The sequence below is a fragment of the Dufourea novaeangliae genome, unplaced genomic scaffold (genome assembly GCF_001272555.1).
Source record: "Dufourea novaeangliae isolate 0120121106 unplaced genomic scaffold, ASM127255v1 scaffold75, whole genome shotgun sequence".
NCBI lineage: Eukaryota > Metazoa > Arthropoda > Insecta > Hymenoptera > Halictidae > Dufourea > Dufourea novaeangliae.
In genome coordinates this window covers 169746-196906 of record NW_015373946.1, presented here as the reverse complement: position 1 = coordinate 196906, position 27161 = coordinate 169746, and the positions used below count along the sequence as shown (strand labels likewise).

Sequence of the window (27161 nt, the reverse complement as noted above, 5' to 3'; positions counted from 1 at the left end):
TGGCGCACCGTTGTTTCGTTCCGGTAACAGTCTCGATTCCACGTGGAAAGACGTCGTTTGGATCGCGTATATACGTAACCTCGGCCAGTGAACGCCTCGAGGCTACACTTTCCGCGTGAAATTCCCTTTCGGTTGCGCGTTCCTTCGTTCGAATCGGCTCGTTTTCGCTTACTAATCCTTTTTGTCGCGGCGTTTCACGATAACGACACCGTTTTCGTTTCAACCTGGCCCTCGTAACGTGTGTATTTCCTTTGTCTTGTCGAACGTACACAGCGATGTCCGTGTACGATCGATTAGATCGATTAAACGGCCCATAAACGATACGATTTATCGCGCACACTAATTGTACGGCGGAAGTTACTGCGACCGTTCGAAATAAAGTAGCAGTATTAGGGACACCGGGAACAATTGGGACATTTCAGATACATAAATTGGAACGTATTAATAATACACAACGACACCGACAAGACTACTCGTAATAATAACAAGATGAATAACGCAAAGAACAACACAATCACGCAACGACTTCAACTCTCAACTGCCTTCGTTCGATAAACACGCGAATAATATGCGATCATGAGCGTTCCCTAGACATCCCCCCCCCCCCCTTCCAGGAGGAAGAACATTACATTGCCCCTCCCCTCTGACTGATAACCTGACTACGCCCATGTATGCGGTATGTACCGTGTGACCCTCTTTCGTATCCCACACATATTACCTTTCGGTACAATCTATAATAGATTTCGAAAACAATCACGGTTGAATTTTCGACGATACGTGAGTGATTCTGAAACAGTACAAAGACGAACGATATCACGTATGCGCACTCGTGGTTCGCTAGACGCGACTTCCGCGGAATCGAACGCTTCCTGTTTGGTCTCGATCGTTTTTCTTCGCTCCGCGATAACGGCCCGGGACACTTTACACACGAAACACCCACACACACGCCACAGAACGGGCACGCACACGGAAGTGCCGCGTGCATCGCACACGGCCAGACCGAAACCAGCAGAAGCACTCTCGGTTTCGACGGAGGAAGTGGGTCGCGCACACGTATACACACAGGCGGTAGCAGCGGCGCGCCGTCGCTTCCGGTATCGAAATTTCCGGCTTTACCAATTCCGCGACGTAACGGACTTCATAGCCAACCGCCGACTATACGCATACAGTGAGAGTTAAAAGTGAATATACACTTTGAAAGTATGGGATTCATTCATATTTATTTCTCTAAATTTAGGATCTCATATTTCTCACAGGTGCCCTATTGTATTGAGATCCGATGACTGTAGAGAAGGATTTAACTGATTGAAAGTGTTCTGAACAACAAAGAATTTTTAATCACCATTTTAATATAACTTTAACATAAATTCCTATGAAAGTATCTAAGCTTTCAGTGATTGTAAAATAAAAAATCTGAAATACGTCATTTTGACGGGTTCGGTAGTTCTAGTGTTAATAATTGCTACAAAAATGTCGTGCTTAACGTTCTGAATTTCTTTTTCTCAAATTTTTCACCTGCCTATTCGTCCTAAATATATCCAAGACTTTCCCCTTTGTAAAGCGTATACTTACTTTTCACTCTCACTGTATACACTTCGCCCGCTACGTCGACGATGCATTAACCGGACTAATTAGCGCGCCACATTCGATCGATCTGCGCCCCTCCACTCGCCTACCAGATAGTTGCGTAATTAACGGTCGCCTTTGAATCGTCGTAATCGACTTACGCCAAACTAATTCTTCTCTTTGAGCGAACAGCAATTTTCCTTGGTCGAATTCTGGCACGCGAAAAAATTTCCAAAAATTCCAGTCTTAAATACTATTATTATTAGTTGGTTTCTGTATTTTTCACTTCTTGTATATAAATTGTCTGTGTTCAACGAAACGGGTTAATTAACCTCCTTATCCGTGGAGATCGATGTTTTCCTATACGACGGGCATGAGTTCAGTTTTAAGGTCGATCAATCGCGTGCTCTCGAGCCGGAACATGGACGCTACCCTCGTGAGTGTGTATGTATATGTATGAGCCGTTCGTAGGTCAAAATGTCTAACTATTTCCTAATACATTTTTTTGATCATTTTTGTGAACATAATCGCATTATAATTTTTCTTGTCATCATTTTCGAGGTTATCGTGGTGGAAGAAAAAAGGAACGGGAGGGAAAAAAGGTAGAAGGATAACGTCTAGGAAACGTCGGTGTTCACCGAGACGAGGACGGCGATGCTCACCTGTGCGGCTCATGAATTAAGCAGGATCGTCTAGGATGATTAAACATTCAGGGACCGGGGGAGACACGCTTAATCACCGCCCAATTTGCTACGGCCACAGGCATCGATCCGCGCGTGAAATTCTTTTTTTTTTTTTTTCGAATCGATCGAGAAAGTGTGTGGCGGGCACCGCCGGTGAAATTATTATGTAACCCTGACCAATAATGAATTGTGCGACGAATCAAAGGTTGCGCTCGCGCGGACACGCGTTGAATTCCGACCGATCGACCGCCTGGTACTTTTAAAATAATCGTTACACCGTTGCAACACTGAGAGAATTAAAGGGTTAACGAAAAACGTCGTAACATCGTATACAGGCTTCTGTTTCCGAGTGATGTTCACCAACGAAAGGGTTAAAAATAAAGAAGACGATTTTGTAAACTCCTGTTTTTCACCCATATGTTATTCGAACAAAATTCTGCCTAACTCTGGCCATCGTAGTACGGTCCGTTAGAGATGTCGAAATTGTTTCGTGAATCGTTCCGTAACCGTAGGATCGCTTTCACGGGGAGTTGATGGGGACGCGTGGTTACATAGACCGCCCACTTTGATCTCTCTGTTTCGCGGATACAGGTGCGTGCAGCTGTTGCCTGCAATAACGATCAACCTCACGGCCATAATTTCCTTCTGTCTACCCTTGACACGTCGCCGTGTCCCTTTCTGAATCCTGGCTGAGAAATGCTTTCCCAATGTACGCGACAACTCGACCCTGAACAGCTCGCAGATGTAGAATGCCTTAACACTTTGCTGGCGGGAGGGTTTTGTGTTTGCAAAAATATTTAGAAACTACTAGTTACTTTTTATTTCTGAAATTTTACATATAGGAAAATCGATGTTTCCCTATTTTTTACTATTCTAGTTTTTATTTAACGTCATCCGATATCAAAGTATTAATTGGCCCTTGCACAGTCTGAACGAAAGTTCCAACCGTTGAAGTGAGATGTACAGTAAATCATCGATGAGTGTTCGAAGGCTCTGACAAGAAAAGATCCCCAGGTGTAACGTTGATTTTTTAACAAGGTTTAGCACAGAGATAGAAGTTGAAATTCTGAAGCCAATGATATTTGTTTCAGCCGCATATAACTATTAGTTTATGAACACTTATCGGGGATTTACTGCATCGTCTATGGGAGTCTGTAAGTTAGGCGCGATTTTGCTAAGACGAATACCGATCTAATCGAAGTATCCATCTTCCTTTGAGCTTGTTCTCGAACACTGGTGAACGGATAGGAAACGCACGGCGCGCGCCGTTGTTGCTTCAGCTCCGTGGTGGATTGATGTCTCTGTGTCAAGGATTGTTTCGCTTGGATCGACGACGGAGGCGAGTGACGAAATCGGACGGGGAACTGGGATACCTATCGTTTGACTCTCTCTCTCTCTCTCTGTCTCTCTGTCTTTCTCTCTCACTGGTGTTCGCGATCTCGAACCAGGATCTACCACTATTTTCCGTACTAATGATCACACTCGACAAAACTTTCGAGAAATCGTCTAGGGATGCTCCGTGTAAATGGTGCAATCCTTCGGTCCACGAACATATTACGTGCTCCAATTGATATTCCATCGATAGAACTGGTCGTGTACCAGTCTGATGCTCGTAACGGTATGTATCTACTGATCGAGTGTACAGGGTGTTCAAGCGAAAAGGTTCTGGGATATATTAGAAGTTTACAGTAAACAAGAAGCTTGGTCAAAAGTTTCCGACTGAACGGTAATTTTAATATACCCTTTTAAAAATATATTACACAAATAACCTCTTGATATAGATATGTAGCATTAGTATGCACATTTAAGATACATTGCGTCTTCAAATTCGGCGACAAACGTGCACGAGATAGACGCATAAAATCCGCAGTCTAATTAACACTAGAACTACCGACGATAAACGCATATTTGCTTCGATCGCTGGATAAACGTTGAAAACTGTTGAAAATTTAATATTCTCAATATTCTGTGGCAGCCGCAGTTTTCCCACCGTTGTCTCGGATCCATTTTCCTTGAACACCCCTGTACACATTCCAGTCCACCGACGCGATCATCCAGAATCGCGGTCGTAAACACTCGTTCGAAACGAGGAATCGCGGAGTCGATTCACGAAACTCGCTTGCGCCGCTGCTTTCCTGTCGTTCGCGAACGACCGACATACATATACCGAAGGCGCTTGTTCGCGCTCGCTCGCTCGCTCGCTCGCTCGCGCGCACGTGATGTCACATAGAAAGAGAGAGTCGTTACCGTTACGCAATGCGCCCGGGGGCCGGAAGGTGTGCGTGCGTGCGTGCGTGTACGCGACGAGAAAGTTGCGCGTGGCCCAGGCAAACGCTGACCTTACGTACCACGCACTCACGCACGCACGCACGCGTGTATGTATACATGTACGTATAGCGGTAATCGTGTTCTCTCGGGGCCCCGATCGCCGAATCGTGAACCTGGACAGGATGGTTGCGCGACACGACGGGTGCTGTTACGACAGAGGCACGAAGTGGGGAGGTGAGGCCCCCGAGGAAGTGTGAAAAGCGAAATTATAACACGACCGATCGGGATGCAACCGACGTCTGGTATGCATATCTTGGCTAATCATATTGTTCCCCCATTTCGCGAGAATTTCCGCGAACGTACGTTTGTTCCACGAGGCTGATAACCACCGTGTGGTTGTCCGACTTAATATGTTTCCGTGGTATGGAGTCCGCTGTGTCGCAATCGACCGGAAATCGGGCCACGGTTTTACGACACCTTCGATCGCAAATCGAGTTTCTGTGACGCGCGAAGTAGGTATAGCGTGCTGGAGAATACCAGCGGAATGGATAGTGCAAGAAGATGGCGCGCTTGTAGAGTATATTATCGGTAAATGATCGGAAAGATTTCCACGTTAAATGCTTCTATAGTTTTTTTCATTGGGGTGCACGCGTGTGTGAGTATGCACGTGAGCAGAGGTCAGTCCCAACGGGTATTTATCCAGTGCGCAGTTATCGCGACTCCACTGTGTTTGCGAGAGGCGCGGTGATAGTGTCCCTATACGATAACTTCCAAAGCAGGCCCGAGTTTCGGGCATCAATCAAGGATTTATTTTATTACTTCTGCTTGTAATGGCGATCCTAACGAACAAGGAATGGAGAAGTCTCTGTCCAATGGAACGAAAGACCATCGATATTTCAGTAAAAATAATACGAACATTATTGTGATACGTAATTAAGAATCATCCCCTGGTCGTGAACCTGCTCGATCTCGAAAACTCAACGCGACGAAACCTCTCTATCCCCCTCGTCTCGAGGGCAAGAACATCTCAGAAAGCGTTGGTTCGTCGATCTACCGGAAGTGAGATTCGAGAATAGAAGCAAAGAGACGAGAGAAGGCAAAAGGTGAAAATTCCTTCGGTTATACACCTCGAAACGAACGTGTCGAGCCGAAGCGTGGATGTACGGTCGATGCGGCTAGACACACCCGCCCTTTCCAGTCGCGAGGGGGCGAGTCAAGGTCAAGCAAGGTCGAACTCACTCTCCGTGGGGAACACTCGATTCGCCCGCTAACGAGACGGTGCAGCCGTTCGCAATTAAGATGGCCGAGGATCATGAACAAACGATCCTCGGAAGACCTACGCCGCGAAAGAGAGAGAGAAGGAGGGAGAGAACGAACGATGATCGGTCTTCGAGCTCTCGAAAAGAGGCGATTAACCCCTTTCCGGGGATACGTTGCGTCTCTCGACGCGATCTCGACGTCGTTATTTCACACCCCTACAGTGGTGGTCGTGGGATTTTTCCTTCCATCATGGGCAATCGTGTCGACTAATTAACGCCCATACGAAATTCGAAAGCTCGTCGTGAGACGTTTTTTTTTTTCGTTTTTTTCTTTTTGTCGATGAAATCGAGCTCTCTGGAATATCAGCCCAGAAATCCGAGGGGAATATTTCCAACATCTTTTTCCACGTGTAAGTTCCACGGACTTCTATCTTATACACGGGACTGCTGGGTTCCTTATACAGTGGGGTATACTACAACGAACTACGATTGGTTCGTTGTAGCGTTTACATTGAAATCATTGTATGTAATTTCAGAAATATTGATTTTCCCGTATTTTTTACTATTCTAGTTTTTATTTAAGAAAGACGTACTTCTACGCGAACAAACACTCGGTTTTGTTTATCAAAAAGAAATACTAGTACGTCAACCGCTCGCCAGCTTTCCTTTTTGTAATGTAATGTACACTTTGGATGGAGGTGGGATGGGGGTGCTTCTGGAACGGAAGCGATCGCCGCCAGCAGAAAGTGGTGGGTTCGAGGACAAAATCGTCGGGGCGATTCCCGTGGAATCGATATTATTACCCCGTGGTTGTTGGAACACGGAACGGAACACGCTGTGATCGTGGCGAGGAGAAAACGAGCCTGGCCCTCCCCTTCCCCCGGTAACAAGCCGATTATTTGCAACTTTGATTCGTCTCGAAAAATACCGGAGAATCGCCGGGGAAATAATTCAGGTGATGGTTCGTGGGCTCGTATAATCGACGAGAGTTGGTCGATCGGGGCAATGCATTAGCCTCGACGCTCCTCGGCCTCGTAAGGGTGTGTGTGTGTGTAGTTTTAGGGTTAACAGGGGTCAACGGGATCCTTAAACTCGAGGCCACGGCGATACCATCTACTCTCCGAATTTCGTTGAAACTGTCGAGCTTCCGCTCCGAATGATAGTAACGGTCGTACGAACAAGTTTCTAAAAAGAAACCTACGGAAAAAAGGGAAAGATTTCCAGCGAAGTGATACGGTTCAGCGATCGATAGAAATTCGTCTATTTAATTCCGTGCTCAGAGTGCCCAACGACTATCGCACCGGATATCATACAGAACCGGATATTCGTGGCTTACGTCAGACGCAACAACGGCCAGTCTGCCGTTCCTGAAAAAGTACCAGCACGGACACTGGTGGAGGCTCGTTTCGCTCTCCGTGACTTCTCTCATTATTCTTCCCTCCGACCTTCCTTTCGCCTCTTCTATTTTTTTCCCCTTTGTTCGTTCTCGCGTGCAACCCCCACCGCCCTAGTCTTTCTCTTCCTCCGCGGAGCGCGCGTCTCAGAACCTCGCATCTGTTCCCCTCGATCGTATATGTATACGGCTCGAGAAGAAACCGATCGTTTGCAGCTAAACGCACCCTCGTGGGCTCGATTTACGTGGTCATAATTACCGATTCAATTCACATATTGCCACGCGAGGCATTTCCCCTTCACACGTATTTTCGAGCACACAAATTCGCTCTCCCATCACGTCGCGTACGCCTGCGCACAACATTTCTTAATTGACACGCCGATTCTAAGCTACAGGAAATTTCTAAGGAATTTTTCTGATCTTACGAAAATCCCCGTTAAAATCGAAGTCGGACAGTTGGGCTGCTTCCCTTGTTAAAGGTCTCCGATATACCTCGCCACCTGAACGGTCTGACACGAAACAAGGAAATCGCTCCGGTGGGTCGTTCGTTCTCTCTTTCTCTCGGTGTCCCGGTGTTTCGTCATCGGACGGCGACTTTCTCACGAGACAAGCCCAGCCAGACTCGTCTGGAGCGCGAAATATATTGTGGACCCCATCATCCGATTGCACAACCCCCCCGATGTGGCTCGATCGTTTAACCGTACGTACGTGTGTGTGTGTGTGGGCGCCGAAAAGTAAACGGCGTGGATAAAAAAAAAAAAAGCGGTCGACACACTTCTTGCGCGAAGTGAAACGACTGATCGTCTGTCGAGGAAGGGGAAAAGGGTAGAGGCGGTGTCAGGTCGTGTGTGTGGGGCAGAGGTATTAACGAAGAAAGCGGTCTCCCGTTACGGCGGCTAGCCTCGCAGCAGCATCCCAAGCGATACGTCGATTTTCCAGCATCGTGGCGGATTTTTCCATGCCCCGTCGTCGCCACGAGAAATTGCTTAATGAAGCCGGCGAGGTTCGCCGTTGCCTGAAAGGAAGGTAGAAACGTTGCAGTGGGTCAAGGAGAGACACACCGGCTTTCACTTCCTCTCCGCAACCGCTGCCGCCGTGTTATATCCCCCTTTCGAGAGCGAGCGAGCGAGAACACGTCGGTCTCTTTTTTTTTATTCTACACCGTATGTACTTCCTCCCAAGCGTTCTTGATGCGCGTCTATCGTCGAGATACGATCCCACTCTGTCGAGTTTCTACCGTTTCTGGGCACCCGACGATTCGATTTCTTCTCGTGAACGTGGAGAAGGTCGGCTGTCCAGGCGAGTAACCACTCCTAAATAGAGAAATAGACATAAAGGGTCTTCTACCAGAATCAGTTATTCCCCAGTATTCTAGTGGAGTGAGAAAAATAGGCAAACAGGGTAGAAACTATGTATCCCAGGTGGGGGCTATCGACAAGATCGAGATTTCATCCGAACGAAACGAGGCTAACCGTTTTTCCTTGTTCCTTGTGTGATTACAGTGGACACCAGGGAGGTCCAGCCGCACGATGGTAGCGACAAGGAGCAACTGGGCCTCGCGAGCGTGAAAGCGGAACCAGGATCGACAGGTACCACGACGACCACGACGGGTACACGTCTGTTGCACGGTATTCTGTCCCAGCATCCCCAGCAACACGGTCTCGGGGTGCAGAACGGATACGGCCGCCATTTGCCCGGCCACGCTCAAATGGGCCAACCGCCCTACACCACTGCCACTATCGCGACGACGAGTACACCAGGTCAGTGAACAGTAGTCAACAAGAGTTCGAAAGTTCTCTCTTCCTTCGTTTCCGTTCCAAGTATCCAACTAAAGTTGTTCCTGATCCCTTTAACCCCCTGTTGTCACATCAAGGCAAGATTCGATCGGTTGGTTTATTAAAAACTATTCGTCGAATTGAGTCGGAAATATTCCGAAATGAACAGTTTAAATTGTATCTTTATGGTGAAGTAATGAACATTGAAAGTTTCAAATTTTAAATTAATTAGACCCAGTGTGACAACGGAGGGTTTAAGGTTCATACGCGAGTAGGTTTCTACGAGCGAGTTTTATCGCGTGTCCAAACCGATCGATTTTCCGTTCGACGGTCAGGCCAATAACAATATTTACGAAGCGACATCGACGACGACGGAGACGGGGGTCGGTAAACAGCCGGACGGGAAATCACTTCCGGCGTGGCTGAAACGTTTGCAGACTTTCCTCTCTCGATCGACGGAGTTTTCACGGGCAAGCCTGGGGCAAATCTCCTGTTGGATATATCTCGGACGGTCGCGCTTTAACGCAACAATTAATCTTCCGTGTTTAATAATAAGTTGATGTGATGATCTTTTTCACCGTTTGAGCTGTTAAAATTTGATTTCGACTTCGATTCTGACATTAGAAAAACAATGTTTCCGCGAGTACTGGAAATTTTGTTGTACAACACATAAAAAAGATGCAGTGAGCCGGTTAAATATATCGAGTTTCGAGTCCACAATTTTACGTCTCGACGCGATCGAAACCCTTGATCGAGAAGCTCCCTTGATTGCTCTTCAACCGGATCACACCCAGGAACAAGCAACCTGGGGGGGTCCCTCAATGTATACCATTCAGAAAAAATTTGCTTATGCAAAAATTGCGGAATACTTGACTCCACGGTAGGATCCACAACAAGTAGCTATCTAAGGGCATGAATCCTGCATAGAGGATGAGCCTTTTGTTCCCTCTCGACTGTCTCGTCTTGTTCAGTTTTAATTCCCCGCCGTTTACTGCCACTCAACGTGTGTGATTTCGATCCACCGAGTGGCTCACCCGAAGAAAGGGAAATAAAGAAACGAAAAAAAAAAAAAACAGAACAGAAAACAACCGAGGAACCACATCGTGGAAAGCGATGAGATCGGGTCATAGCGATCCCCTCCGAAACCTTTCTGCAAAAGTTTCTTGCGTAAGCACCACGCACCGGGGGAGAGAGCTGTCTGTGTCTCTGTTTCGCGAACGATCCAATTCAAAGAAAGCAGGGGAGAGAGAGAGAGAGAGAGAGAGAGAGCAAAGTAGCAGCAGCAGCTCTACGTTCCGTCTGAGGGAGGTCGATTACCGAAATAATCGGCTGGTTGCATAAAGCTACTGTCGCTACGTGGCGAGAATTCGGGAATCGGGACCGACTTGCATCGGAGGGGCCAGGTCCACGCAGAGATGGGCAAATTCATTGTTTAAATAAAGAGTTTCGAATAACGAATAGAATTGGGACATTCCACTTGTCAGTGCGGAGGAGCCTTGGAACATTCGTCGAGGATTTACTGTACTTTTCAGTACGTATTATTCGAATAAAATAGTGACCAACTCACTGGGTCTACGGAGACACAACAGACCGTCTTTTTCCATTTTACGCAACACTCTGGGATCGATACAGGTCGGAAAAGACGACAATGATAGCGGCGGTGGCGGTGGTGAGATCGACAAGAGGAAACGAAATACGGGACCAGAACGCCTGGACCTTTTAGGACTGGTTTCAGACGGTTAGCTTTCTCTCCCTATCTATCTCTGTCTTTTCTTTCATCGATGAACAGAGATAGAAAAAGAGACAGAGAGAGAGAAGGAGTGACGGGAAGAGGGAGAGAAAGAGACCGTGGGAAGCACCACCGATATGCATACCCAATGACCGGATGACCTTCGCCCGTTGCATAAAGATGCCTTTAATTGACGGCGCACGCGAAAACACGTTCGGCGGTGTCTGGTGCTCGATAAAGCGAACGAGCGAGCTCCTCTCGACGGTCGAAGGAGCCCTGGACGGGAACGTCTACGGACCACCTCGGAGAAGAGTATCTAAATCGCTCGGGTAGCACAAAGAGACCCGGAGAAACCGAGCGGAATGAGTCTGTGTATCTTTGTCTCTCTCCCTCTATCTCTCTTTGGGTCCATCGTTGAAACGCGTGGAAATTCGAGACCCTCCTTCTGGTATGCGAACTTCACGCCGTTTTTTTTTTTTCAGTTATCACATACGGTGGTGATTTTAATTTCGTATTCCAGTAACCGATGATCATTTTTGATCGGCGGATAGAACGAACGCTGTACGTTGTGTGTCTATAAAATATTAAATATTAAAATGTAAAATATAAAAATATCGGAACCCACGAAAACTATGTGTACAGTTTAGTGCGAAACTGAACACGTGTGTAATTCAGAGTCGAATAGAGGAGAAGGGGTGACAGAACGGAAAATCGTTTCGGAATCGTCACGAGATCGTCGTGTGCACGACGACCGAGTTTTCTGTCCCGACGTTCGATCCCCATGACGCCAATTACCAATCGGATGTTTTTCTCTTTTTGTTGCACGGCACGAACAGGAAGCGGATCACTGCCAGCTAGCCCCGCGGACAGCGGAGTCAGCGACGTCGAGTCCAGCACGTCCTCAGGCGGTAACGAGGACGCGAATCTCTTGCTGAAGGCCAGGCTGAACCCTAACACGTCCCTGCAACCGAGCCTGGCGTCCCATCACTCTCATTTGTCGTCAGGTAAGCGAGAATCCATATATACACGTGTTCCCTTCGATTAAACGGGAGGCGGCTCGTTAAACCTCTTTAACTCCCATTATTGCATTCCGGTGTTATAACTGTTACCCTATTAATTACTATTACACTAATACAATTACTATTACTATCGCATCTCAGACACAATCCGAGGGTTAAAACTGTTAAAAGTGCATGAAATTCTGTGGTTGGTTTAATACCGATACTTTCAACTTCAAAATAAGATATTCAGTTTCATAATTACGAAATAAGTTAAAGGGGTTAATCGCTAATAGAGCTGAATCGAGCCCAGACGGTGTTACCCCTAGACGACCCGCAGACGAACACCTCTGGGCTAAATACAGACGTCATAATTCCATGACGGACGGTTCGCCGATCCTGTTCCAAATTCGCCCATCCCGAACAAACACCGAAATCGTGTTCCCCTCTCACCGTTGAATCATTGACGAATCTCTTGATCCTCAATTCCTCCCAGTGGAAACGGTTTTGCAAAATTGAACGCTTGGAAACGTCGAAAATCGCGAGCACCATTGGACAACGATCCCGACACGGTTATCGATTCGCCCAACGACGTTTCTAAGCAAGCATGGGGGGTGGGGGGAGTACAGCGCCACCGACACAAACGTCTTTTCTTATCGAACGTCTTTTTGGTGAATGTCCGACAGCAGCGCTCGGCAGGTCAGCCTGTCACAGTCCCGGCGTTTATCCGTCGACGGCGGGCTTCCTGCCGCCCTCCTATCATCCTCATCAGCATCATCCATCCCAGTACCATCCGCACAGAGGGAGCTCGCCCCACCATCAGCACGGGAACCACCCGATGGGCCCGACAATGGGACCGCCCCACCATCATCACCACCATCAGACGCAGAGTCTACAGCACTTGCATTACCGTCAGCCACCTACACGTAAGTCGAACGAAACTTCAGATTTTCTAATCTTTCCCTGCCCTACAGTCCCTGCGATATAAGTTCGAGCCGATCTATCCATGGAAATTACAGCTGATACCGTTTATTTGGGCCACTTGATCGGAGCAACTGTTTTTTTATTTGGGACAGAGCTCGAACGATAGAATGTACTGCATTCATTTGTGAGATACTTTGCATAATTGATACAATCGTTTAATCGAGCCGAAGCGCAAACGTGCCCCAAATAACCGGGATTCAGTGTACTTATCGTTCAGTTCACTTCGAACGTCCATCGAGGGAACTGATGATTTCACGCGAAACTCTTTTCTGAAGAGAAACGTTTATCTTGAAATTTTTCGCGACTTGTAATACAACGAAGTTTTTTTTAATTGACCGATAGAATACTGGCTCGGGTCAAATTGACCCAGTGTGTGACGGTTGCGTATCGGAAAAGGAGACGTGGACAACGGAGAAGTTAATCGGACGTCGGCTCGAACTTTTCCACGAACCTTTCCACACTCACGGGAAATGCTAATAAATACGTACGTGTATATGTACAGTGGGGGACAAAAGTATTCGTATACCCTTTAAATACTTTTTTAAAGTTGAGTTCTTCTGTAAAATTAGTTTACAACAATTTACTACAATTGTTCCAAATCACGAAGAAAATAGTTAAGATCGTTCTTTAAAACTTTTTCAATTTTTGTTTACGCATCATTTAGTAAACTAATGTCTTTAACTTCACAAAAGAACTCGAGTCATTTGGACAAATCTTAAAAAAGTTGTTTCATTTTAAAGGGTGCACACTTTTGTCCCTCACTGTACCTACACGCGAATAGCACGCGGAACCGGCAACCGATGCGATCATACACGAGGCAAGGTCTCCCTGTGTATCTTCTCGTCCCTGAATTACGAATCGCCGCATGAAAAAGGTGTCCCACCGTGTACGGGTTAGATGTGCTGCGACATTGTTGCAGCCAGAGGGGGAAAGAAATTGAAATTTTAAATTTCGCTTGAAATTCTGGAAAATCATGTCGGTCGCCGCGACCAAGGTCGGCGCGCCGGTATAGACGGCCGCCGCTGGCTGCTTTCCGTGCGTCACGGTTCGCGCTTGCTCGGCTAAAGATACCTGTGCGGGCGCGCATACGATGGAAAGTCGGACACGGAAGAGCTGCGATGCGAAACCGATTGTTTTTCCGGAAAATCGTATGGAAATTAGTCGAGTGACGTTGGAACCCCTCCGTGTTCCCCGACATCGTTACGATCGCCTCGAACCAACCGGACACAGATCACCTCGACGCGATCCTGAATCTACGCTTACCGACGAAAATTACGAAACAAACAATTTTTGTGAGCATCTGTTATTTGTGTTTCTGGATTACGATGATATTAGTCATAGATATTTTAAAATATTGTTTTTTCTTTATCGTAATGGTCGACATTTGAAGAGAAAGTTTCATTTTCGATAAAGAAATTTCGTGAATTTGTAACAGAAATAGAATTTAACCAATCGTAAAATCCAGAAATGATGAAAGAAAGTTTGTTACAAAGTGCCCAATTTGTTGCTTTGTTTCGTAATTTATGACAGGTAAAAGTGTACATCGAGGTGTAATTTCCCGAAACTGGTACGCCTGAGTTCGAAAGATTCGTGACGCAACGTCGTACAAGCGTACACGACCCGATTCAATTTTCGAGTCTGAGAGAAAAAGTCTCCCCGTGGGGTCAGGTTGGGTAAATCGGGGCAGTCGTTACGTAATTTCACTTGTCGTCGATTACGGAGCGGCGAGACAGCATTCCCAAGAGAAGAATCGGATCGATCGTACGTCCGTCTCGGGATGGTCCGTCGTGTTTCATTCGTGCCCAAAACAGTTCGAGAGTTTTTAATACGATCGGGTGTTTCCTCGATTTCGAAAGTCGATACGGATATTCGACGAGACACAACGGAGAAGTTTTCACGTGCTGTAGGACAGACCTGTCCCGTTTTTAATTCGATATGCGTTGCTGTTCTTTACTACCAGCACGGTCATCCTTATGCTATTGTTCGATATCGATCGACCAATCCACGGTGTTAACGAGGAAGCCTGTGAGACACGCGAACTGACGTGTAGAAATCGTACGCGTGAAAGAAAACGCTTTCCGCGTTCGATATGCCGTCGACGGTTCGGAGAGATAACACGGCTTTAACACTAGAATTACCGACGATAAACGTGTGTCTATTTCGATAAACGTGACAAAATTTGCGAAACTTACAAATTTATAACATTCACTGGTTTTTGCCATACTGAAATAAAAGCTCGTATTGTTATAAGAAGGTACTGACAAATGATTTTGGCTCGGTAATTCTAGTGTTAAGTACAGTTACTCTTCGATTAACGCTCGAAACTCGGGACTACTTTAGAGCAGTCATCGCGGAGGTATACGATTTCTTCAATTAATGAATTGTTGTGTCACTTCTGAACTGCACTTCGGGCCGAATTTTCTGCGCGGATACCTTCAGTAGTGGGGATCAGAATTGTCGTGGTAGCCAAGTTCTCTTGTTAGCTAATCAATCAGGATACTACTTTAACCTAAGATTCAGATGATTCAGGCTACCCTACACACTTTGACCTAGGACCTGGGACACAGGTGATTCAGGGTAGTTCACCAATTTCAACCTAGAACGTAGTACATCCCAACAAACATACATAACAATATGAATCTCTACCTCAAGGAGGAAAGCTCGAAAATCCGAAGCGAGTCGATGGGTAGAACGTGAGGCATTTAATTGCGGACGATACGGTTCACGGTGGAACAGGGTCCAATTAAAAGCGGCGCTCGGTTCTGCTGCCCCGCTAGAAATATATCGGTCAAGCCAAGCTCGTGCTCAATTTCCACGTAACTGTCGGCATATGCCAGGCAGGAAACGTTCGTCTAGTTCGGTCGTGGTGGGACAAAGACGTTGAAAAACCGCGCGGACTCAAGAACGAGGAGGGGGGGGGGGTGAAGGCAACCCACGGGTGAAGCAGCAGCATGACTTCCCCCCGCGGTACGCAGCAACGTGCAGATGCAAAGTGAAAGGACTGAAAGAGAGATGCACGCGTTCGTCGTCGTTGATGATGCAGTTTTGATTGTGTATATATACCTGTGTGTGCATCGAGCTGTGTCGTCACTCCACCGTGTAGTCGCGTAGTCGGCAGAAGTCGCAACCGACGCCGACACCGGCCGAGCGATTCGTTCTCTTGACCCACTTACTTTTCCCTGATTCGACGGCCCAGATTCGCTTCCTGCCGCGTGTTCGCTGCTACGTCGATAGGATCGACTCGCGATCCGCCTGTACCTACTGATCTTCACCACCGATCTTCTTGCTCTTCGTACACGTGTATCTGATGCGTGTGTGTGTGTGTGTATCTGTACGTGTATGTATGCCCCTCTTTCTACCGGCGTCGTGGGCTTTATCGCGGACGTCCCATTTAACGAGATCGCGAGACGAATATTCAGCTAACGGCGTCCTCGTCCCTTTTGTCTTAGTACTAATAACGTCTTTGTTGCGCAACGACGAATGGATCGCTTGGGATAAGTGGTCGTTCGCGAATAGAACTGTCTTTTTGGGATCGCTGCGCTGCAAAAGTTGCACTGAAAAACTATGATGACGGACGATCTTATACCGGAGAACGATCTAGAAAATCAAAGGAAAAGGACAATTGTGTCCCGAACCGGGGGACCGAGTATCGATAACAACACGAACGGTTGGTCCTGTTCAGATCGATAGTATATGTATTCCTGTACCGTGTGCAAACGTGATTCCTATTTCGTCTTATTTCCCATTCTGTATATACATATATATGTATATCCAGGCGAAAAATCGTGTGTTCACGGGGAAATGGAAACGACGGTCGGTCCGGAGGGTTCGTCTCGTGGTGGGTAAAACGTTTTTTAAAACGCGCAATTTTTAACCCATTCGTCTTGTGGTTAAGTACCTTCAGAGCTAATCGACGAATCACATTTAACCCCGTTGCCTTGTAACTGGACTGCGGAACACGGTTTTGCTGCATTTAATATATAATTTAACTTTTCATTTTACATTTTACTTATGAGCCTAGTATTAAAAATAACGTAACTGCGGCGAGCGAAGTCGTCGAAGAAATCGTGTAAGGCGAGGGGTTGAATACCCTTGGTGTGATTGTTGCCTTAACCCATTAGCCGAACTCCTCATAGGATTTCCACGCCGTAATAAGTTTGTGCAAGTACTGGTTATCAGTACGACGCGAATGGGTCAATTGTTCCCGGTGCAGGCTGACGTACGTTAACACGTTGATTGCCGCAGTGAAAAAGGCCGTGCGTAGTCAGACACGTTTCATTTTGCTTTTTAAGTCATAAATCGTCGAACACATATGCGTTTAGTTCAGCGAAGCTGCTGGTCTTGTTTTAAATTGTAGTGCTTACAAATTTTCCAACGATATTCAACACTAGAATTACCAAACAAGCCGGAACGACTTATAACAATGATTGATATGTTGTAACGATACATTTTCCCTAGATCTTTCGAAGCTTCTATTTCGATACGAAAGTAAAGAAATTAGTTAATCACTCCCTGTGTGTGTGTGTGTTCGTCTTTCCGATCGCGTTCGATCGGAACGGGACAGCTGATTTCGCCCGTGGACACACCTGGCCCGCCGTGTGATTTTCCCCCTCCCCCGTGCTCGAATTGGATCGCCGCCAAGGTTGCAGAGCTATCGATGCGAACGAATCACCGCGTGCATTATACGTGCATACGCATTCACCGAGCGTCACCTGAAACCAACCAGGCACGAAGTGAAAAGCCCTCTTCTACGCGAGAGAAATTCGCTACCGGGTTATCAATTATCAGGGAAAACACGAATCGGGAGGGGATGGAGCGGAGGAGGGGCCGGAAACGGAGTACCTAGAGACCAGGTTTTTGCTCGTTGATCCGCGCCCATCGACAGTTCCGCCTCCGGTTAACCGACAATAAGACGGACACCGTGAATCGCGGGCTAAGCACGGCAGACTTTCCCTGATTGAAAGTGTTCCCGAAGCCCCGTGGCTCTACGACGTTTAACCTCGTTCCACGCGATACACCGTCTCTCCGCGGATGAAAAACCACGACCAGGGGGGGGGGGGAAGAAAGTTTTTTGCGCTGTCTCGTCGGCTAACCGAGGAAAGAAGAACTTCAATTATTCGACTTCGATTTTTAATAGGGTTTTATAAGATGATGGTACGGTAAATAATCGATGAGTGTTCGAAGGCTCCTAGAGTGTTCAAAAGTATACAGTATTATTAACATATTAAAACCTATAGTATGGAAGACAAATTTCTGTGCAATTTTGATATTCTTTTAATCTATATTAGTGTCCAAAAGTGTACATTTACATGAACATCAAAAGTCTAATCCATTAGAAACCTGTATACTATCTTACATAAACCACGTCGAAATCGAAGTGGAAGTTGAAGTCCTTCGTAGCGAAAATATACGATATTTACGGACGATCGAGAAAACATATTAATTGCGTGTAACTGGGACGAGCAGCTGGGTAGAGAGAAATTCGAATCGAATCGTGGTAATGCACACCGGCGAAAAATCACAGTACATGAAAATATCGTGGCCTGAAATCTCTCCATGGTGTTGACCATTCGCGAAAGAAGACCGTGAATTATTCAATTTGGGGTACGAAGCAGCTGGGAACGGTTCGAAGACGTAACCAATCGTTGGCCAGATTGGAGAGGACCGGATCGATGGAAAGAAATCGGTAAAGAGATATCTGCACGAAGGCAGAAAGGAGGCGGAGGTGACACCACCGCGAACGGTGGGCACACAGTTCGGGCAGACCGTCTCGGAGTAAAAGTGTGCCGGATTGTATAATCGAACGTGAATAAGCAAAATGTTACGCCATACCGATTTGGTAACCTTTTGCGGGGCACCCCACCAGACCCGACCGTGTTCCCATTGCGGTGGCCGGTGAGGAAGGAGAAGGAGTAAGGGAGAGGGAGGGAGAGGTGGTGAACTCGGCCGGTGGAAAATTCAACCTGCTCTCTCGAAGGGCCCCACAGAGACCAGGACCCAGTCTTGGTGATCGAGCGATCGGTTACGAGATTGCGTTACAGTCCACGGTGGTTACCGCCCGCCCGTGTATTTGGGCCAGCAGAGATCGGCGTAATTTACCTTACCTGTTGCGCGTTCTAGAGTATCGAAAACGAAGAAAATATTATAATCGGGAATTGAATATATATATGTGTATATGAACTTCAGAGTCAGAGTGTGTTAAATCCACTGTTTATTTCTTTAAACGATATTTTACATGTTTTCGGTATCGAATTTTTCGATCATTCCAATCACTTCACGAATTTCCGGCGTGGGCGCCGACAATGGCGGAGATGAAGCAGAAGTTTTAACGTAGAGATCCTTCCGAGCAGTTATCGAGAATTTACTGTATTCTGAAATCCGTATCAGACACGCTTACCGTCGTGCTTCGAACTTTCGCACGTTTGCCAAGTGGGCAACCGCGATTTTTCCGCGATTTTGCCAAACCAGATCATCCGTTCGTCGTCCACACTCGACTCGCGCACGATCTAGAACGGCGTACCAAATAAACATCGGAAATAGATCCTAGAGAGAGAGTGACTGTGTGCGTTCTCGCGAACGGAACCGGTCCAGCGAGGAGGATGCTACGTAGGGTCTTGTTTCCTGTGGGAAAGTATCGCTCCTGTAATTGTATCGTCTCTATAATTGTATAATGCAGTTTAATCGAAAGGTTCTATCGGCTGGAAGCATTGCCCACGCCCGTGTAGGTATCACACTCTCGTATGCTAGAACTATGAATGTGTGATTCGATCAATTCTAGGAATTGATCCGTCGGACACTACTGGGTTGTTAAGGGTTAACAGATGCTACAAATGTGCATGAACATTCGCAGTTATTAATCACCCTTGTTACGCAACGTACATCGTATTATTGGCTCAAGATTGAAAACAAGAGACGGTATTCAACGCACACCTTTAACTACTCGGGGGTAAAAAAGTGAAAATTTTCACATTTATGGTTCCAACAAAAGGGGGGACGATAAATCATGGTACAATCATTATCCCATTCTAATCGAGCGTACGATGAAAGCCATTCGACAAGTGGAGGGGGGGACTTCCGACAGTAATCGTTTCCGAAACTCGTAAGAAAACAGGTGAAAGCGGGAAAAGAGGGCGAATCAATCTCTAATATACACATTAATCGAGGTCGAGCCCGCGGAACGGGAGTGTTCCTCGATAGTAGGCGCCACCGTACGACCGGAATAGAAACACCGCGAGGAATAGCGTTCGCATCGCGGCTATTCTCGTAATGGATCATCATCGAGCCGCGATTCGAACTGTTCGAGGCGCGAAGTAACGTGTACGTATGTGTATATGTGTGTGAAAGACCCTTCAGGCACGCCGGGAACGAAAGTTTCGCGGGTCGACGTCGGTCTGGCAGAGCCAGCGCGCGAACGTGGCACACATTTTAATGCCTGAGGACGAATAAAGCGTTACAAGGCTCTGCCCAGGCGCGAACCGATTAAATACCGATCGGGCTCAACCCTTCGTCACTTGGCCAGTTTTATCCCTGTACGATGAAATGTAGAAATCGTGTTCCTCTGCGATAACTGCTCCAAAGCGGTCCCGCGTCGCGAGCGTTAATAAACGATTTACTGTACTATGTATACGCGTGTCGTCACAAGTTGTGTAAACCGCGGGGATCATGTGTAATCGGTCGAGATATGTTAAAACGGTTGCGCCAGGTCGTTTTGCGCGACAACAACGTGGCATTCCTTCGTCGTGTCAAGGTGAGGGCCAAGTTTTTCTTTTTTTTCATTATATTTCACGAATATCAATTAACACGATCGGTAACTGGCCCGGAATCGATTATCATACGTTAATATCACGCTCGTCGGCGTTTTTTTTTTCTTCTGTACCTCGGTCAGCGAGCCATTTTTTGAAAACAGCCAGAGGTTATTTAAAGCTTGTATGCATGTGTGTCGGTGCCACGGTTCAACGTGTTGGAAACTGTGTATGTGCGTGTGTCGAGCACCACACACACACGCACGGTTTCCCGGAACCGATCATGTGATTCGAAAATGAATTTCGCTGCGCCGAGTTGCGAATTTTTTGGCAGCCCGACGACGAAACACGAGAGAGAGGGAGAGGGAGAAAAAAATGCTCGAAAACTGCGCATGTTTGGGAACCGAGCCACCCGGGGAGATCGAGGATGTCCTGGTTGCCCTAGATCAAGTACTCGTCGGATATTTTTAAAAGATCGCCAGACCCCTGAAAGAGTGCTCGAGCGGTATCGGAGAAATCGAAGAAAAAATAGAACGTACCTACACCGAGGCCCGCGATCGACGTCGAAATAACACAACCGTTTGCGAAGTCGCTCGACCGTGAGGAAAGATCCGCGTTAAAATCACGATCCCAATGGTTTTGGTTTGAAAAATTCACAATTCTACGAATTTCGGATCCCAGGAATCACAAGATGACTGAAAATATTCGTTCTCCACGTTTGTATCGTTCCTAAATCGTGAAATTTGTAGGATCCCCGGCTGGGTCGTGTCTACATGCGTCACCGAACCGACACGCGTGCGGCAATTTACTCTCGTGTCAATTTGTCCAGCCGCAGCCGTTGCCAGAGGGGGGATGAATTTTCGTGATTAAGACGCGACGCGAAAACATCGTTTTGCATACGGGGCATGCGATGTAAATGAAGCAAGACTTGCACACAGCTGGCGTGTCGTTATCATATCGACGACTTGGAAACCGGTCTCTCTGGTGGTACATTGAGATATTTCTCAGACCGGGGTCGAACAACCTTATCCACGATCTCATCCGGTGTCGCGAGTGTAATCCTCTCACCGTCTGTGTGACAACGTGTTGTCGTCGTCCTCCCACCTACGGTATGATCCACAAGGGTATCGATCGTGCTATCATCGTTTATTTATCGTGATCGAGAAAAATCTTGCGTAGCGTTCGAAGAGTGTCTGTCCCCGAGACATCGTTCGCGATATTTTCGATCTCGTAAATTATATGACGCGATGGAAACGGGTATTGAGATAGAAATCATGTGTATATTTGAAACTGGAACGACAGGGATGACATCGACGGAAAGAACAAATCACGGTGGATTGAATGAATAGCGAGAAAGAGAATGAGAGATGTTTCGTGTTCGACGATGGCCGAGAGGGATCAGGCTGTGTCTCACCGACTGGGGTTGCGTAACCAGGGCCCCGGCGCGTAGCGGTGAACAGCACTGTGTAAAAATAAAAGAACGAAACGCGATGCAGAGTGATTTCTGAGCGAAGACACACACTAGGTCTAGGTCTAGGTCGACTAGGCGGGGCGTGTATGGTTATATACGTTACGACGTCTGTACCGTGTACATGGTCACTCGCTGTTTCCTATTCGCGACTCGATCCCCCCTCATTGTCCCTTCTGCCTTGTGATATCTCGTGAATTAAAGTTCGTGCAACAATTACCCCGATTATTTATGACTAATTCCCGATGCCAGAAGACGTATGTACCTTCAATCATCACCCACATACAGCACTCCCTTCCCCCCGTGGATTCTATGTTCGAACGCATTGTTGCATCGTTAAACGTTCACCAGAGGGTGGTGCACAAGAGCTTTGTGTGTGTTCAGCTTGCGCGTGTGTCGTCGATTGTTGGTAAAATACGCTGTCGCCGAGAGCAGAGTGACAGTGGGAGCAGAGTCGAGCAGAGCGTGTTATTACGTGTAACTAAACAAATTCCAGACGTGTCGAATTAACATAAAGCCCGCCAAGATATCGGTATCGTAAACCCGTCGTCGTCCGGTCGTCCCACTCCGCCCATCCCCACTTTCTTGGTTGTAACACGAACCGCGAAAGTGCCCCGTTTCCTTAACTGGGGGGGCCCCCTGTTCACCTCGTTTCACACCGCGAAGAGAGGAAAAGTCTCTCTGGCGCTATCCAACCAGCAGGCAGGCTAGAGAGAGCATAGCCAAGCGCGCGCGCGCGCACGCACGCTTGTGGAAGCAGGTGCCACAAAGGAGTCGAGCAAAAACAAAAGGAGCTCAACACCACGCTCACTCGCGCTCAGCTAGGCTAGGTCTAGGTGTAGGTCTAGGTCGACTAGGAAGGGGTGTGCGCGCCGGTCTACTTCCTGGCCTAGTACCGAGCGAGAATCGCCTTTTCCGTTCGCATACCACTCTCCTCCATGCCACGTCGTACCGCTCTCTCTCTCTCTCTCTCTCTCTCTCTCTCTCTCTCTCTCTCTCTTTCTATCTTTGCATCCTTCGAAACTCGATATTTCCGCGGGAAGATAACGCGAGAATCTACTAATGCGTGGCTTGATTCAAGGGAATCTCCGCGGGAAATTCTTGCAGCCCGATTTGGAAATTAATCTCGACCGCACAGATGGGCATATTTATTATCTGGATAAAGAATTTCGAATGATAGATTAGGAACACGCACCTACGTGATTTCTAAGTGTGGACATTTTAATTTTTATAATAATGTTGATACTTCTTCTCGAATGACTTCGACAGTTAGGAAACAATTATTTAATCTTATTAACTGTTTATAGGTTACGCTTTTATTTACTGCTGCTTTTGACCCTATGTATTATTCGAATTAAATTATCCCCAATTCTGCTATTCCCCTCTTCGTAAACGAAGAAAAAGCAGGAAAATATTGGAGGGAACGGAGACTGTAATACGGTAACCCCCTCGGGTGTCGATTAGTCCCCCCCTTTGGAAATCCGTGTCGAATTCGCGACGAACACGTTATTTCCTGCTTCCCTTGCAGCTTATATAAAGCTCCGTTCTCGTCTTCGTGTGTCTTGGCCCACAATAAAATCCGACACCGTCTACGCTTCCGGAGCTCGCCCGTGGAGGACATTAATCAGCACCGACCGCCACTCACGTAACTGTCACGTGCTACCACGGTGTGAATGCACTTTACGGTTTAACACTTTCGCTCTCTGCGTTTCGCCGTTTCTGCGGACTCTGTTCTTCGTGCTCGTCAACGAGTATATCCCCAGGTGTGCCTGCTTCCACTTATCAGGCATCGCTTGAAATAGACGTTAACTCCGCTACGGTCCTCGGCCCAGGCTATATACCATTCCGTCAATTTTCGTACTAAAAATTATCACGTTTAACAATTGGAAATGACGAAATACCTTTTTTTCTTCGTTTTTTATTTAGTATTCAACCAGTATTTATTTAGATAATGAATTTGCCCATCTCTGGGGAACAGCAACGTTAGACAAGGTAGTCGAATGATAATCAGTCGATTTGTAGCATATGCAGAATGTATATGTATGTATATGGATTCTCGTTTGACCCCAGTAACGTTTCACGTGGATGCTCCCCGTAATCGGAACCGACACACACCGGGGAGTTTCGTTACGAATATCCGCGGATCCAATAATAAGTGCATAGTCGTTTATAAATAGCACGAACTGGCGCCATTGAATATTCATGAACGAGAACTGAACCACACCGTCGTGGAATTCCTTACGATATACCGCATAGGGAACGTTACGCCGAGGTGAATTGTTCCTTGCCAGAGAATCTTCACGCTGTTGAGTCGTGGGGGAGGGGTAGGATAGATTAATTAATTGGTGAGAAGTTAACGGGGGTTTACGCAATGAATCGCTCGCAAAAACACCGTGTTCCTCGTTGAACACTCACTCGTTCGTTGTTAACCCTCGGATTGGGTAAAGTGGGTTTCGAGGTCGTACTTGGTAAAGTGGGGTCAGGACAGGTAAAAAAAAGTTATTATCTCGAATTCGTATTTTAGTTTATTCATATAATAAGGAACAATAATTAAATTATAATAACATATTAATAATATAGGTATTAAATATTTAACTAAATAGTAAGAAATATTTTCAAACGAGTACAATAGAAAAGAATAGAAAAATAGAGTGGGGATAGCACAAGAAGAACTACGACCAGGGTCGAGTACGACCCAGACTTCACGATTAGAGGGTTATCGCATTTGGAATCACACACGGAAGACACTCTCCCTCCTTCCTCTACACTTGGTACCAGAAATGGGCCCCGAAAAATCACCGTGTCACTCGGTAAACGTCGCTCCGCGAGCCTCGAATACGAAACACGTCTCCCCCTCTCTCCCCATTGCTCTTCACGCATACCTATACGTCTCCTCTTAAGATTTGTGCATGGTCGCGTCCGGAAGTGGCGCGATATTTTGCGTCATTCGATTTTCGGGCATCGTGCCCCCCCCCTACCTTTTATATAGGTAGGCGAGAAACACGACGGGGAATCGGTTAGGAAGAAAAAGAATATATAGAGGAAAGGGGAAGAGCCGAGAAACCGAGACGGAAAGAAAGAGTGGAAGGGGGTGGGGAAAAAGAAGTAAAGGAAAAGAAAGAAGAGGAAACGAGACACGAGTTTACAGATAGGCAGAGGAAAGGCTCTGGCGATCAGGCAGGCAGGCAGCCGGCCAGCCAGCCAAGCCTCGCAGCGAGCGTCCTTCCTGGGTCTCTGCCCCTACCGATGTATGTATTGTAGGTAGTATTGTATATTTGCAGTGTACATATTATCAGACCCGGGTTTCTTTCTATGTGCAACGGAGTCAGCGTGTGTGCATGTGTCTCCCAGCGTAAACGTGTATAGAGACGCTGCACGAGCGCGCGCGATGGCTCTCTTGAGTGTGTGCGCACACACGATTGCGTTCTCGTGTGTATGCAACGCCGCCGCCGTCGGCAAAAATGCATAGCGCTGTTGCACCAGACGGTTCTCAACCGAACAGACCTCTCTCTTCCTCTTTCTCGGTCGGTGTGGCTGGTACCAGCGCGCGCGTAAAAGTCATCGCCGGCTGATCCGGCTTATCGGCGAGACGGTGAGCCGAATCGATTACCACCGATGGTGGAACACTCTCTTCGTGTGTTCACGTGTTCTCCCTCTCTCTCACTCTCTCCTTCTTTCTCTGTCTCTACGTACGAGTTAAATCCGCGGGGAAAATATTTGCGATGCGCCTCGATGATGTTACCGACGATAAAATTAATCGGAGCAAAGGACGTAGCGGGGGGCTGGGAGGGGGGGCGGGGAACGCGTGGAAGAAGGGGGGACACGTTGTTAAACGACGAATAGACGATGCCTCGTCAAGGCCTCTCTGTCCCCTCCTCTCTGGACCCCGCTGTTACGCCCCGCCCCCTCCCTTCTTCCCTCCGTAGTTTCGACGTGACCGCTATCAACGGCCGATTCGCTTGTCTCTTAACCTTTCGGCCGCCCCCTCCAACCGGTTCACCGTGTCTCACGGATATTTTCGACCTCTTCCGACAATAATTACACCCGAATCGCCTGGTTTCGTCGCGTTCGTACCAGTCGAGAATCAAGCGATCGCGATCTCTGTGATCATGAGGAATATTGCGCCTAGAGTACTGCCCTCCCCCTCCCACCCCTCGATAAGAGCGTTGGTCGTTATCAAACAGCGAGGAGAAGGGCGATCATCTGATTCAGATGCGTCGAGATAGCTCCGCCGTTATACATACTCCGTTTTTGGCCCTTGAAGAATTATCGATGGGAATAGTCGTCGAGATCGTCCATGCACGTCTTTTAGGTCAGTCCCCGAAAATTCTTGCCAATCACTGTACAAGAACATTTCCCGTGAAGTCTCCAGTGGCTCCTGGCCACGACGACAATGCAAATATTTTTTCCTGCTGCGAAATTTCCGTTTGCCGTACAGGGCAGTCGGAGGTTCTTCCGCCGCCGCGTCATGAGGATCACTTTCCTTGTTCCTATTATACATACTAGCCGTTCACGCACGCCCGCCGCGTGCGTACACGTGCACCGAGCCTTAGCACCGATGCACATGCACGCACACACAGAGCCCACTAGAAGCTCGTCGCAACCACGCTTCTCCATCGAGGGAACAGCTAGCGAGAGGAGGAAAGACGAACAGGGTTGAACGGGGACGCAGAACGAGAAGGAACGGCGGAGACGACAGGGGGGTGGGGGGAGGAAGAGGGAAAAGAGCTGCAGCTAGAGTACCACGCGAGTGGTATAACGCCGAAGGCACGTATCGGGCGGTTTTAGCGAGGAGGTATAGACGGTGACCTTGTCGTCGGCAATTCACCCCGTCTGTCTCTCCTTTCTCTCTCTTCCTCCATCTCTCTTTCTCTCTCTCGTTCTCCTCGCCGCGCCTCTCTTTCCTTCCCTCCATTGACCCTCTGCCGACACTCTCCGCCCCACACGGGCATCGGTTTCTCTCTCCACGTTGCGCGTTGCTGCCTTTCTCTCTCTCTCTCTCTCTCTCTCTCTCTCTCTCTCTCTCTCTCTCTCTCTCTCTCTCTCTCGGGCCTGTTCTTCCGTCTCTCTCCACTGGGAATGGTATGATCGTTTCGTCCCTCTCACTCTCGTCATTCCTCCACGGATGTATGTGCACCATGAAACAACGCCGCGTCTCCTCCTCGGTTGCACTCGTCGCTGCCGCCGCCGCCGCCGACGTCATCGAGCGTTTCTTCTCCGTCCTGTTCCCCTCGTCTCCCTGGATCCGTAGCGTACGATCTTTTATGTGTGACAACGTCCTTCCTTCTTTCGTGCC

At 47.6% G+C, this 27161-nt stretch overlaps 1 protein-coding gene across 2 annotated transcripts in view; it reads left to right on the top strand.

Moving 5' to 3' along the window:
- LOC107186042 (ecdysone-induced protein 74EF) overlaps positions 1-27161 on the top strand; it is a 115552-nt gene that overhangs the window by 73390 nt on the left and 15001 nt on the right. Inside the window, exons 4-6 of one of the 2 annotated variants that reach the window (XM_015573838.1) lie at positions 8672-8929; positions 11510-11677; positions 12361-12597. In XM_015573838.1, coding sequence (XP_015429324.1) covers positions 8672-8929; positions 11510-11677; positions 12361-12597 — 663 coding nt within the window. Of the gene's footprint in view, positions 1-8671; positions 8930-11509; positions 11678-12357; positions 12598-27161 lie in introns of both variants that reach the window. The other variant, XM_015573837.1, reaches the window with a different exon arrangement.